The sequence below is a fragment of the Nomascus leucogenys genome, chromosome 22a, assembly GCF_006542625.1.
Source record: "Nomascus leucogenys isolate Asia chromosome 22a, Asia_NLE_v1, whole genome shotgun sequence".
Taxonomy (NCBI): domain Eukaryota; kingdom Metazoa; phylum Chordata; class Mammalia; order Primates; family Hylobatidae; genus Nomascus; species Nomascus leucogenys.
Window position 1 is genome coordinate 91,301,238 of NC_044402.1, and position 14,686 is coordinate 91,315,923.

The 14,686-nt window shown below is 39.8% G+C and overlaps 1 protein-coding gene across 4 annotated transcripts in view; it reads left to right on the top strand.

Annotated features, from left to right (window-relative positions):
- Positions 1-10,317, top strand: part of GLS (glutaminase) — an 86,134-nt gene extending 75,817 nt beyond the window's left edge. For 3 of the 4 annotated variants that reach the window (XM_030803428.1, XM_030803427.1, XM_030803429.1), the window contains exon 12: positions 7,611-7,978. In XM_030803428.1, coding sequence (XP_030659288.1) covers positions 7,611-7,767 — 157 coding nt within the window. In that variant the 3' untranslated portion in view covers positions 7,768-7,978. Of the gene's footprint in view, positions 1-7,610 lie in introns of all 4 variants that reach the window. The other variant, XM_030803425.1, reaches the window with a different exon arrangement.
- The last annotated feature ends 4,369 nt before the right edge of the window (positions 10,318-14,686 follow it).

The following is a 14,686-nucleotide window of genomic DNA, read 5'->3' on the forward strand; positions in this document are numbered from 1 at the left end:
TTGCTGCACCCATCAACCCGTCATCTACATTAGATATTTCTCCTAATGCTATCCCTCCCTTACCCCCGACCCCCCAACAGGCCCTGGTGTGTGATGTTCCCCTACCTGTGTCCATGTGTTCTCACTGTTCAACTCCCACTTATGAGAGAGAACATGAAGTGTTTGGTTTTCTGTTCTTGTGTTAGTTTGCTGAGAATGATGGTTTCCAGCTTCATCCATGTCCCTGCAAAGGACATGAACTCATCCTTTTTTATGATTGCATAGTATTCCATGGTGTATATGTGCCACATTTTCTTTATCCAGTCTATCATCGATGGTCATTTGGGTTAGTTCCAAGTCTTTGCTATTGTGAACAGTGCCACAATAAACATACATGTGCATGTGCCTTTATAGTAGAATGATTTATAATCCTTTGGGTATATACCCAGTAATGGGATTACTGGGTCAAATGGTATTTCTGGTTCTAGATCCTTGAGGAATCACCACACTGTCTTCCACAATGGTTGAACTAATTTACACTCCCACTCCCACTAACAGTGTAAAAGCATTCCTATTTCTCCACATCCTCTCCAGCATCTGTTGTTTCCTGACTTTTTAATGATCACCATTCTAACTGGTGTGAGATGGTATCTCATTGTGATTTTGATTTGCATTTCTCTAATGACCAGTGATGATGATATTTTTTTCACATTTGTTGGCTGCATAAATGTCTTGAGAAGGTCTGTTCATATCCTTCACCCACTTTTTGATGGGGTTGTTTTTTTGTTGTAAATTTGCTTAACCTTCTTGTAGATTCTGGATATTAGCCCTTTCTCAGATGGATAGATTGCAAAAATTTTCTCCCATTCTGTAGGTTGTCTGTTCACCCTGATGATAGTTTCTTTTGCTGTGCAGAAGCTCTTTAGTTTAATTAGATCCCATTTATCAATTTTGGCTTTTGTTGCCATTGCTTTTGGTGTTTTGGTCATGAAGTCTTTGCCCATGCCTATGTCCTGAAAGGTATTGCCTAGGTTTTCTTCTAGGGTTTTTATGGTTTTAGGTCTTATGTTTTAAGTCTTTAAGCCATCTTGAGTTAATTTTTGTATAAGGTGAAAGGAAGGGGTTCAGGTTCAGTTTTCTGCATATGGCTAGCCAGTTTTCCCAACACCTTTCCCTATTGCTTGTTTTTGTCAGGTTTGTCAAAGATCAGATGGTTGTGGATGTGTGCTATTACTTCTGAGGCCTCAGTTCTTTTCCATTGGTCTATGTATCTATTTTGGTATCAGTACCGTATTGTTTTGGTTACTGTAGCCTTGTAGTAGTTTGAAGTCAGGTAGCGTGATGCCTCCAGCCTTCTTCTTTTTGCTTAGGATCGTCTTGGCTATGTGGGCTCTTTTTTGGTTATATATGAAATTTAAATTTTTTTTTTCTAATTCTGTGAAGAAAGTCAATGGTAGCTTGATGGGGATAGCATTGAATCTATAAATTACTTTGGGTTGTATGGCCATTTTCATGATATTGATTCTTCTATCCATGAGCATGGAATGTTTTTCCATTTGTTTGTGTCCTCTCTTTATTTCCTTGAGCAGTGGTTTGTAGTTCTCCTTGAAGAGGTCCTTCACATCCCTTGTAAGTTGGATTCCTAGGTATTTTATTCTCTTTGTAGCAGTTGTGAAAGAGAGTTCACTCATGATTTGGCTGTTTGTCTATTATTGGTGTATAGGAATGCTTGTGATTTTTGCACATTGATTTTGTATCTTGAGACTTTGCTGAAGTTGCTTATCAGCTTAAGGAGATTTTGGGCTGAGATGATGGGGTTTTCTAAATATACAATCATGTCATCTGCAAACAGAGACAATTTGACTTCCTCTCTTCCTATTTGAATACTTTTCTTTCTCTTTTTCTTTTTTTTCTTTCTCTTCTTTCTTTTGTTTTCTTTGTCTTTCTTTCCTTTCCTCTCTCTCTCTCTCTCTTTCTTTCGAGACAGAGTCTCGCTCTGTCAGCCAGGCTGGAGTGCAGTGGCAAGACCTCAGCTCACTGCAACCTCCGTCTCCCAGGCTCAACCAATTCTCCAGCCTCAGCCTCCCGAGTAGCTGGGATTACAGGTGTGTGCCCACCACAGTCGGCTAATTTTTGTATTTTTAGTAGAGATGGGGTTTCACCATGTTGGCCAGGCTGCTCTCGAACTCCTGACCTCAGGTAATCCACCCGCCTTGGCCTCCCAAAGTGCTGGGATTACAGGCATGAGCCACTGCGCCTGGCCCCTTTATTTCTTTCTCTTGCCTGATTGCCCTAGCCAGAACTTCCAACACTATGTTGAATAGGAGTGGTCACAGAGGGCATCCTTGTGCCAGTTTTCAAAGGGAATGCTTCCAGTTTTTTGCCCATCCAGCATATTGGCTGTGGGTTTGTCATAAATAGCTCTTATTATTTTGAGATACGTTCCATCAATACCTAGTTTATTGAGAGTTTTTAGCATGAAGGCGTGTTGAAATTTGTCGAAGGCCTTTTCTGCATCTATTGAGATAATCGTGGTTTTTGTCACTGGTTCTGTTTATGTGATGGATTACATTTATTGATTTGCGTATGTTGAACCAGCTTTGCATCCCAGGGATGAAGCCGACTTGATCGTGGTGGATAAGCTTTTTGATGTACTGATGGATTCGGTTTGCCAGTATTTTATTGAGGATTTTCGCATCGATGTTCATCAGGGATATTGGCCTGAAATTTTCTTTGTTGTGTCTCTGCCAGGTTTTGGTATCAAGATGATGCTGGCCTCATAAAATGCATTAGGGAGGATTCCTTCTTTTTCTATTGTTTGGAATAGATTCAGAAGGAATGGTACCAGCTCCTCTTTGTACCTCTGGTAGAATTTGGCTGTCAATCAGTCTGGTCCTGGACTTTTTTCGGTTAGTAGGCTATTAATTACTGCCTCAATTTCAGAACTTGTTATTGGTCTATTCAGGGATTTGACTTCTTCCTGGTTTAGACTTGGGAGGGTGTATGTGTCCAGGAATTTATCAATTTCTTCTAGATTTTCTAGTTTATTTGTGTAGAGGTGTTTATTCTCTGATGGTAGTTTGTATTTCTGTGGGATCAGTGGTGATATCCCCTTTATCAATTTTTATTGCGTCTATTTGATTCTTCTCTCTTCTTTATTACTCTTGCTAGCGGTCTATTTTGTTGATCTTTTCAAAAAACCAGCTCCTGGATTCACTGATTGTTTGAAGGGTTTTTCGTGTCTCTGTCTCCTTCAGTTCTGCTCTTAGTTATTTCCTGTCTTCTGCTAGCTTTTGAATTTGTTTGCTCTTGTTTCTCTAGCTTTTTTAATTGTGATGTTAGGGTGTCGATTTTAGATCTTTCCTGCTTAATCTTGTGGGCATTTAGTACTATAAATTTCCTTCTAAACACTGCTTTAGCTGTGTCCCAGAGATTCTGGTACGTTGTGTCTTTTGTCTCATTAATTCCAAAGAACTTATTTATTTCTGCTTTAATTTTGTTATTTACCCAGTAGTCATTCAGGAGCAGGTTGTTCAGTTTCCATGTAGTTGTACGGTTTTGAGTGAGTTTCTTAATCCTGAGTTCTAATTTGATTGCACTGTGGTCTGAAAAACTGTTATGACTTTTGCTCTTTTGCATTTGCTGAGGAGTGTTTTACTTCCAATTATGTGGCCAATTTTAGAATAAGTGCGATGTGGTGCTGAGAAGAATGTATATTCTATTGACTTGGGGTGGAGAGTTCTGTAGATGTCTATTAGGTCTGCTTGGTCCAGAGCTGAGTTCAAGTCCTGAATATCCTTGTTAATTTTCTGTCCGTTGATCTGACAGTGGGGTGTTAAAGTCTCCCACTATTATTGTGTGGGAGTCTGAGTCTCTTTGTAGGTCTCTAAGAACTTGCTTTATGAATCTGGGTGCTCCTGTATTGGGTGCATATATATTTAGGATAGTTAGCTCTTCTTGTTGCATTGATCCCTTTACCATTATGTAATGCCCTTCTTTGTCTCTTTTGATCTTTGTCGGTTTAAAGTCTGTTTTATCAGAGACTTAGCATTGCAACCCCTGCTTTTTTTTTGCTTTCCATTTGCTTGGTAAATATTCCCCTATCCCTTTATTTTGAGCCTATGTGTGTCTTTGCACGTGAGATGGGTCTCCTGAATACAGCAGACCAATGGGTCTTGACTCTATCAAATTTGCCATTCTGTGTCTTTTAATTGGGGCATTTAGCCCATTTACATTTAAGATTAATGTTGTTATATGTGAATTTGATTCTGTCATTATGATGCTAGCTGGTTATTTTGCCCTTTAGTTGATGCAGTTTCTTCATAGTGTCGATGGTCTTTACAATTTTGTATGTTTTTGCAGTTGCTGGTACCCCTCGTGGAGTTTTTAACAACCCGGGGTAGACAAGACAAACCTTTAGAGAAGCATAAACTTTAAGATGATAATTAACACTGAATGTTCTCTCTTAAGATTTGCAAAGAAGCCAGTGATTGGTGAGGACAGTGATTGTTGGCAGGGATTCGATATTTATGCAGCCTGATTTTGTTTTTAATAATAATGTGAATTTTATCAACATACAAACTTACAATATTGAGACATACAAAATGGGAAGGCTTCTAAACAAGCTAAAATGTATAAGAAAACTGTTAACTCTAAAATGAATATATTGGAGTTTGTTGAAATTTCTGCATTTGGTTGGAATCAGTTTTAGAAGGCTTCATGGAAGTTAAATTTTAATCAGTGCTTTGGGGAAGAGAGGAGCCTGAAGGCACAGAATGAAAAGAAGGGCATTCTATCTATAGTGGGAAAAATATGCCTAGAATATATTCTGCTCCTCTCCTCTCTCTCCTGGTCGACATAGCAAACTGCTATTCATCCTGCAACAAATGATGTCAACAAAGTGGTCAGGGAAGGGATAAGAATGCAGCCTACACATATACATGTACAGTAAACTCTAGATTCATATCCTTGGACATTATGTACTGGAGTAGAGTGTATGAGTCAATGAGTAATGAGAATAAAAGTTTAGAATGGGAAAAAAACCATACTTGATGGTGGTTTGATATGTATTAGGAGTTTGGATTCATTTGAGAACTGGGAGCTGTATTAAGTTTGGAGCAAGTTGATTACCTTTAGCCATATTGCCTTTCTGTTTATTAAGCTTTAACTTTTTTTTTTTTTTTTTGAGACTGGGTCTTGCCTTGCCACTCAGGCTGAAGTGCAAGTGGCATGATCATAGTTCACTGCAGCCTTAACTTCCCAGGCTCAAGCGATCCTCCCACCTCAACCTCCTGAGTAGCTGCAATCACAGGCACACACCACCATGCCTGGCTAGTTTATTTTTTATTTTCTGTAGAGGCAGAATCTTACTGTGTTGCCCAGGCTGGTCTCCAACTCCTGGGCTCAAGCAATCCTCCCACCTCAGCCTCCCAAAGTGTTGGGATTACAGGCGTGAACCACTGAGCCTGGCCAACTATCTGTTTTAAAAGTAGGGCTTGAGTTTTTTTGGTTCAGCTCTTAGCTTGCAAGAAATGCAGAAAAGTTGTCAGTGTCTGACAAATGTTAGCAATTTTGTAAGTTTGCTAACACTTTGGTTATCTAACTTTATTCCTATAGTTGTAAAAAAGCACCATGATTAAAAACTCCTTTATTGGCAGTATTCTAAAACCTCATGTTAGGGTGACAATCATCTTCTTCCCTTTCCCCAAATTTTAATACCCATCCCAGGTTTCTAGAGCAAGAAATTGAAGAGCATTTTCCTTCTGTGTTTATAATCCCAACTAAAACACTACGTAATATATGTTGGACATATTACTGTGCTTTGTATATGTATTAATTTTTTTTGCCCTAAATTGGCCTCTAGGAATGTGAAAGTAGATGTACCCACCTGATAAGAAAAAATGAGCTAAGTAACTTGATAACTAGGCATTCAACAAGTCTTCTCCTCTATTTCATAGAATCAGTGTCACCTTAAATTATAATAGGTTTGCACAAAATTTGTGAATTCTTGAGATAGAGTCTTGCTCTGTTGCCCAGGCTGTAGTGCAGTGGCGTGATCTCGTTCACTGCAACCTCCGCCTCCCAGTTTCAAGCAATTCTCCTGCCTTGGCCGCCTGAGTTGCTGGGATTACAGGCGTGTGCCACCACGCCCAGCTAATTTTTGTATTTTTAGTAGACAGGGGTTTCGCCATGTTGGCCATTCTGGTCTTGAACTCCTGGCCTCAAGTGATGCGCCCACCTTGGCCTCCCAAAGTGATAGGATTACAGGCATGAGCCACTGTGCCTGGCTGAAATTAGTGTATTCTTTAAAGTTTGTATTTTTCATTAATTCACAGAAGAATAATTGTAAAAAAGGTAACACAGTTGATATTCCATTTTTCCAGAAAGCAGATAATTACATACTGTAGAGGATGACTCAAAAGTCTGTTTCAAGCCACTGACTTCCTAAACTAATGAAGGCCTATTCAGTCACTTAATTCAGCTTTTTTTTTTTTTTTTTTTTTTTTTTAGAAATACAGAGATACATGTAAAGTTTTACTTACCTGATTTTAAAAACAGGCTACCAAAATTTACCCAAATGTATTTAAAAATGAGACTGTTTTAAAAACCTTTTGTTTCCATATTGTGACTCCACTAAGCGGGTACAAAGTTCAGGACAGAGATGGAAAGGAAAGAAGGAAACAGGAAGAAGTGAAACTAGGAAGGTGGTGCCAGTGGCACATGGATGAAGAAAGAGATCATTAGCCATGGAGAATTTTGTAATGTAAGTAGAGAGAGAGATTGGGTAGGAAGCGAGGCTTCACAGTTTGTAAAGTGTAAGGGAACTACCCATCATACCCTGTCATTGACTAGGGCTGTGAGTTATGTAGTGCTGTCTCCTCTTGCAAAAGACATACCACTTCTGGCAAGTGATTAACCACTTCTGGCAACTCTTCATTTCTTCTTATCCTCGAATATTCATCTACATCACTCTAAACAGCACAGCCCCAGAAGCATGGAAAGGGGAGTTATTAGTATGGAAAGGGGAGTTACTCTTCTGGTGTAGTGGTCCGATTGAGTCCATGGCTTCCCAACCTTACCAGAGGTGATAAAAATGTCAATTCCTTTGGGGCCAATCTTGCTCCTCCAATGTGTGTTTTAGCCCTAATGAAGTCATGGTTATTTCTAGACTTCTGAGACTTACTGTGGCTTTGAATTGACACAAACACTAATTTACTGTCAAAGGCTAGAGTGATGGATGTTACATACCTGAATTTTCTTTGAACATTTTATTTTAAAAGAGATACTTTGGGCTTTTCATGCAACTAAAATTCTGGAACCCTAGAGCAGGCTATTATATCTGTCACCACAAGGAGTTTCCTTAAAAAGCTCCCTCCATAAGCACTTGGATGTGTAAACAAGATCCTTTCACAGATCTTTTTCTCTTCCTCTCCATATCCCAACTTGTCTTGGAGACTACTTTTTGAATTATAAATCCCTTTCTGCATTTCTATTATTAATTTTTATTTGTAAAATTGCTAAAATGGCTAAATTTGGCCATTTAACCTGCATTTAAAATCTAGGAATGTGGGGTGATCATCTTTGTACATAAATTACCTAATGACCCTGTCCATGCTGTGCTACCTGTTCAGGTGGAATAACACTCCCATGGATGAAGCACTGCACTTTGGACACCATGATGTATTTAAAATTCTCCAAGAATACCAAGTCCAGTACACACCTCAAGGAGATTCTGACAACGGGAAGGAAAATCAAACCGTCCATAAGAATCTTGATGGATTGTTGTAATGGTCTCAAATCCCAAGATTTAAATCACTTACCTATTTAATTGTGGAAAATTATTATGAAGAACGTGTGTATTTCTATCTGGTAGTGATGTATATTTTACATTTGTCATTTCAGTGTTACTGGAGTTTTCTTCATTGTGCACACAGGACAAATCTGATCTCTTTGGGAAAAAATAGAAATAAAACAATCTCCCTCCATAATGTGAGCAATATTACCACGTGCATTGTATAATTTGATGTAAAAGAAATAATAGTTACCAATGCTAGCTTAATTGTGTGGTCTTCCATGATTTGTGTTTTATGAATTTTCAATTTATGGTGATGATCTGCTGATATGCATTTATAAATTAAGCTGTGTTGTACAGTCTGTCCAAATGGGTCAAGGTTGCCTTTAGAAGCAAATAGTGTGATTTTCAAGACTTCAAATACAAATTTAGTTTGAGTGTTTGAACAACTGTATGCACTTATGGTTGTGTTTAAAGTGTCTCTCTCTCACCCTAGCTTCACAATGTGACTCTTAAAAAAACTATAATAGTTAACAACTGTTAGTAAGATAGACCAACTCTGATTAGACTTTATCAGGGAATCTGTTTAAGATATGTTTGGTGACCAAAACATATGTGTGAATGTAGTTATAATACTTTTGAAAAATTTTCCTTTTTCTATATCCCCTTAGTCCAGCCTCTCTTCTCAGACATTTAGCTATCTGCCTCTTTCCTTTAGCTGGGAAAGTGAGAGCTGGCATACTATGCAGTTTTTATGTTTTCCATAGTAAGTCAGAAAATGCCTCCTATTTCTGGCATCAGAACTTTGCCATTTGTCTACAGAAGATGAACCAGAGACAAAATTACTAAGTATAAATTAGTCAAGTTTATCAGTCTAAAAAACGAAGGGATGTGCAACTGCAGCTCTTTAAAGAGATTTTTCTTTAGCTTCTAGGGTAAAGATAAATTCAGAAATGCTCTAAGCTACCAAAGTTATTCTGAAAGTATGGGAACTGCTACATCTAACATTTGTTTCCAAGCCTGTCATTAAGAGTCTGCATCAAGAGATTTGTCCTCCTTGGGGGACCACTGGATCATTACAGATTTCTTGTGATTTTCTATTGTGTAATTCTTGGTGGGCTCTGTAGTTTAATAATAAGAAAAAGGCCATTTCATTTTAAATTGTGACGTATAATTTCTTTGTCTTAGGTTGGTAATTCACGATTCATTTGGAAAGTGGGTAAAAGGGGCTTCAAAAAACTGATAGAACAGGATTTTCTAGGAGTTACACCATACATTTTATCCTGTCATACCTCGAGATAAAGTGGCATGTTAGTGAGGATTTCTGATATTAAGCACACACACACATGCACACAAATGGACTTCTCTGAAGCTGTGTTTAGTGAAATGAGCTCAAGTACATGAATGTTAGTTGTTATCACATACAGCAAATTCCTTTTTCTTTTTCTATGAGCACACACTGCTGCTTCTAAACTTTACCATGCCTGATGGCACCTTACTCCAGCAGCCTCCAGGTGCTTTCATTTTCACTTCCAGTCTAAGCCAGTGGCTCCAGCCACTGCCCTCCCATTACCTAGATGGCACCTCCTTTGGTGAAACCACGGCCAATGTTCCTTAGCTGCACCAGGCCCCGAAGCTGTTCCCATGCTTGAGCTTCCATGGGGAGGATGATGAGTGAGCAGTTTCCTACCCCATGGATCTATCAAGCCATGGAGACAGGTAGCATTTGTAAGATGCTGCACAGGAGCAGCATTATCCCCAAAGATATTACAGGGTAGACACGTTTTAATTGAAATCAATCAAGATAACTTTGCTCAAAGAGCAGCCCGCTTTGTGTGACTAAAATGAAACATTAAGACAGTTGAACTGTGTGACTTGAAGATTACCAATGATTTTGAGGCTTTTCTATAATAAAAAGAGGTTCTAACCATTATTTGGGAACAAAGAGAGTTTTCATCTTTTTTCAGATCAAAACCATTCTGTAAAATCTTTGTTGTTTAATTAAATGTGCCCTTATTTACCCCAATGTTATTTATGACTATGTGCCGATTCCTGCTCGGGCTGTTTGCTGTTGGCTGGTAATAATATATTTGATTTAAATACTGTTGACTGTGCTATTAACTGCTGCCGTCAGTAAACTCCAAAGATCTTTTTGTTTTGGCTTTAGTATCATATGTGCTTTTTCTGTATCATGAGCGCTCTATATGGTCATGTTATATACATTGTTGTTTTTGCTGGTCTCATCTTTGGTAATATGCTATACCCCACTGCTGCCCGACACTGCCCTTTAGCTGCAGAGCTGGATTAGCTATTGACCATTTGATGCTGTTGTCTGTCTGGCAGGGACTGAATATGACCTGATGTCAGATTTAGATTCTTCCTGGGGATTACACAGCTATGAATGTATTTGCTTCTAAAACCTCCCAAAGTGAATCTAATCTTAAAACTACAAGTTGTAAGTATTCTGAAATTGGGAAACATTTATTTTAAATGCAATCAGGTAGTGTTGCTTTTTACAGCATAATAAATATATGTATCAAAAAAAACTGTGTGAAAAAATGAATTTTCTTAAAACAATTAAGAGCCAGGAACTCCACTGAGCATACAGACCATGTCTGGTTGGGTTCCAATCCATTTCTAATGCCTGCTATAAAGCTAGGTACTACACAAGGTGTCAGATGGGGTTACCACAATGACTAGGACAAGAATCCTGTGTAGAGTTCATCTTTGAAGGTGAGGGATGTGCAGGCATGTCTCTAGTCCCCTAGATGCAAACACTATCCTTTTACAGTTAGTTAGGAGGTGCTCAGTAAATATTTGTTGAATGGAACCAGTAAACATACCCTTGAATGAGAAGAGTGGTTATTTTCACAAAGCCTTGAAATTTATTTAGAGAGTTGAACCTAGTACTGCCACACTCTAGAATCTGAGTGTGATCAGCCAGTAAACCTCAGCTCCTAATTTATTCTGTGTGGGAATAGCATTTGCTTCCAATGCCAGAAATCCCTGGTCTTCAGAGCACTCTTTCCAGGGGTTAGTGTATAGTTTTCCAACCATAGAGAAAGTACATGAACACCATGACTGTTACATTTTCATTTATCAAACCTATCTGTCACAAAGTAAGTTACTTTGCTAGAAGAGTCACTGCATTACTGTCATTTTAGAACTGTGGTGAGCCAGGTACTACGCAAGGTGACAAGTGGGGTTACCACAATGATTAGAAGAGACATCAGAAATTCTCTAATCAACTCACTCTTTTACAGATGAAGCTGAGACCCAAGAGTGGGCTGTGATACAGAACTCTTAGTCCTGCGCTGTTGTTCTACGTCCTACAACGCTGATTATGCCCAGTATGGATAGAATATACATATTAGCTTATTCATATGCACTATCTCCTATTAGCTAAGGCCTCTCCTCTGCTGAGTTTTAGGGAGAGGCGTAAGTGCTACAACAGAAAGTCCTGCAACATATAGTCAACTTCAGCTATACATATATACATCCATGGATAGGAGCAGGATATCAGTGCAGGCGCAACAAATGTGTGAATAATCCTAAATAGTGAAATGTTATTTTTATTCTTGATACAAGATCACTTTATTTTTGTATAACTTTTTTAGGAGTTGGGATAACCTTCCTAATTTTACTTGCTAATCCTCATAGTAAAATGAGTAAATTTATAAATCATATACCAGATGGCCCAGGGAAGCAGCCCACGAATGTGTTAGGTGGCACTTATAAAAAGGCTTTTTGAGAAAGGATAATCTTATAGTTATGCAAGGAAATGATGTGATTCACTAGATTATATGTGTTTGGGGATGGGAAAGATTAGAAAATTAAGGCAGTTTTTTAAAAAGGAGGCGTGAAATACAGTAAAACAACTGGATGGAAGGCATTAAAGGCAGAGACTGGGGGGTTTTATTTCTATTCTGGAGAATGAACCAGACTCCAGGCCTGTGTGCGCCCCCATTGTACCCCTTGCTTCCTTTCCAAATAGCCAATAAAAAGGCTGCTATGAAGTGCATCTGGCAAGCAGTCCCAATGGCAAAAGAATATCAAAACTGTTTCAATTATGTACAAGAAATGTGGAAAGGCTGCAAACAGACACTGACAGTAAGGTATTAAGGTAGCTTTATGAAATATTATAGGAGAATTCAGAGTTTGATAATAGGTATTTGACAGCTTTCTACCTCTTAGATAGCTTTCTGTTCTCTGTAGACTCAAGATAACGTTAATAAATAAGTTTAAGATTGCTTAAGTATGGCTTTGTTGTTGTTTTTTCCTTTTTACAATAAATCAAGCAAGGTGTTTAATTTCTCAGTGAGTATAGCAAACACAACCCAAAGTGAGTTCACAAAAACTTGGAAGCTGAGGATTATCATTTAAGAGTGATATAAACTGATCTTAAAAAGCTCTAAAAACAGAGGGTGGAGCCAAGATGGCCGAATAGGAACAGCTCCCGTCTCCAGCTCCCAGCCCCAGCGACACAGAAGACGGATGATTTCTGCATTTCTGCTTGAGGTACCGGTTTCATCTCACTAGGGAGTGCCTAACAGTGGGTACAGGACAGTCGGTGAAGTGCATTGTGCGCAAGCCGAAGCAGGGCGAGGCATTGCCTCACTCGGGAAGCGCAAGGCGTCAGGGAGTTCCCTTTCCTAGTCAAAGAAAGGGGAAACAGACGGCACCTGGAATATCGGGTCAGTCCCATCCTAATACTGCGCTTTTCCAACGGGCCTGGAAAACGGCACACTAGGAGATTGTGTCCCGCACCTGGCTCAGAGGGTCCTGTGCCCACGGAGTCTCGCTGATTGCTAGCACAGCAGTCTGAGATCAAGCTGCAAGGCGGCAGCCAGGCTGGGGGAGGGGCGCCCGCCATTGCCCAGGCTTGCTTAGGTAAACAAAGCAGCCAGGAAGCTCGAACTGGGTGGAGCCCACCACAGCTCAAGGAGGCCTGCCTGCCTGCCTCTCTAGGCTCCACCTCTGGGGGCAGGGCACAGACAAACAAAAACTCAGCAAGAAACTCCACAGACTTAAATGTCCCTGTCTGACTGACAGCTTTGAAGAGAGTAGTGGTTCTCCCAGTACGCAGCTGGAGATCTGAGAACGGACAGACTGCCTCCTAAAGTGGGTCCCTCACCCCTGAGCAGCCTAACTGGGAGGCACCCCCTCAGTAGGGACAGACTGACACCTCATTCAGCCGGGTACTCCTCTGAGACAAAACTTTCAGAGGAACTATCAGACAGCTGAATTTGTGGTCTCACGAAAATCCGCTGTTCTGCAGCCACTGCTGCTGACACCCAGCCAAACAGGGTCTGGAGTGGACCTCTAGTAAACTCCAACAGACCTGCAGCTGAGGGGCCTGTCTGGTAGAAGGAAAACTAACAAACAGAAAGGACATCCACACCAAAAACCCATCTGTACATCACCATCATCAAAGACAAAAAGTAGATAAAACCACAAAGATGGGGAAAAAACAGAACACAAAAACTGGAAACTCTAAAAAACAGAGCACCTCTCCTCCTCCAAAGGAACGCAGTTCCTCACCAGCAACGGAACAAAGCTGGATGGAGGATGACTTTGACGAGTTGAGAGAAGAAGGCTTCAGATGATCAAACTACTCTGAGCTACGGGAGGAAATTCAAAACAATAGCAAAGAAGTTAAAAACTTTGAAAAAAAATTAGAAGAATGGATAACTAGAATAACCAATGGAGAGAAGGGCTTAAAGGAGCTGATGGAGCTGAAAGCCAAGTTTCAAGAACTACGCGAAGATTGCAGAAGCCTCAGTAGCAGATGCGATCAACTGGAAGAAAGGGTATCGCTGATGGAAGATGAAATGAATGAAATGAAGAGAGAAGGGAAGTTTAGAGAAAAAAGAATAAAAAGAAATGAACAAAGCCTCCAAGAAATTTGGGACTATGTGAAAAGACCAAACCTACGTCTGATTGGTGTACCTGAAAATGATGGGGAGAATGGAACCAAGTTGGAAAACACTCTGCAAGATATTATCCAGGAGAACTTCCCCAATCTAGTAAGGCAGGCCAGCATTCAGATTCAGGAAATACAGAGAACGCCACAAAGATACTCCTCGAGAAGAGCAACTCCAAGACACATAATTGTCAGATTCACCAAAGTTGAAATGAAGGAAAAAATGTTAAGGGCAGCCAGAGAGAAAAGTCGGGTTACCCACAAAGGGAAGCCCATCAGACTAACAGCTGATCTCTCAGCAGAAACTCTACAAGCCAGAAGAGAGTGGGGGCCGATATTCAACATTCTTAAAGAAAAGAATTTTCAACCCAGAATTTCATATCCCGCCAAACTAAGCTACATAAGTGAAGGAGAAATAAAATACTTTACAGACAAGCAAATGCTGAGTGATTTTGTCACCACCAGGCCTGCCCTAAAAGAGCTCCTGAAGGAAGCACTAAACATGGAAAGGAACAACCGGTACCAGCCACTGCAAAAACACGCCAAACTGTAAAGACCATCGAGGCTAGGAAGAAACTACAGCAACTAACGAGCAAAATAACCAACTAACATCATAATGACAGGATCAGATTCACACATAACAATATTAACATTTAATGTAAATGGGCTAAATGCTTCAATCAAAAGACACAGACTGGCAAACTGGATAAGGAGTCAGGACCCATCAGTGTGCTGTATTCAGGAAACCCATCTCACGTGCAGAGACACACATAGACTCAAAATAAAGGGATGGAGGAAGATCTATCAAGCAACTGGAAAACAAAAAAAGGCAGGGGTTGCAATCCTAGTCTCTGATAAAATAGACTTTAAACCAACAAAGATCAAAAGAGACAAAGAAGGCCATTACATAATGGTAAAGGGATCAATTCAACAAGAAGAGCTAACTATCCTAAATATATATGCACCCAACACAGGAGCACCCAGATTCATAA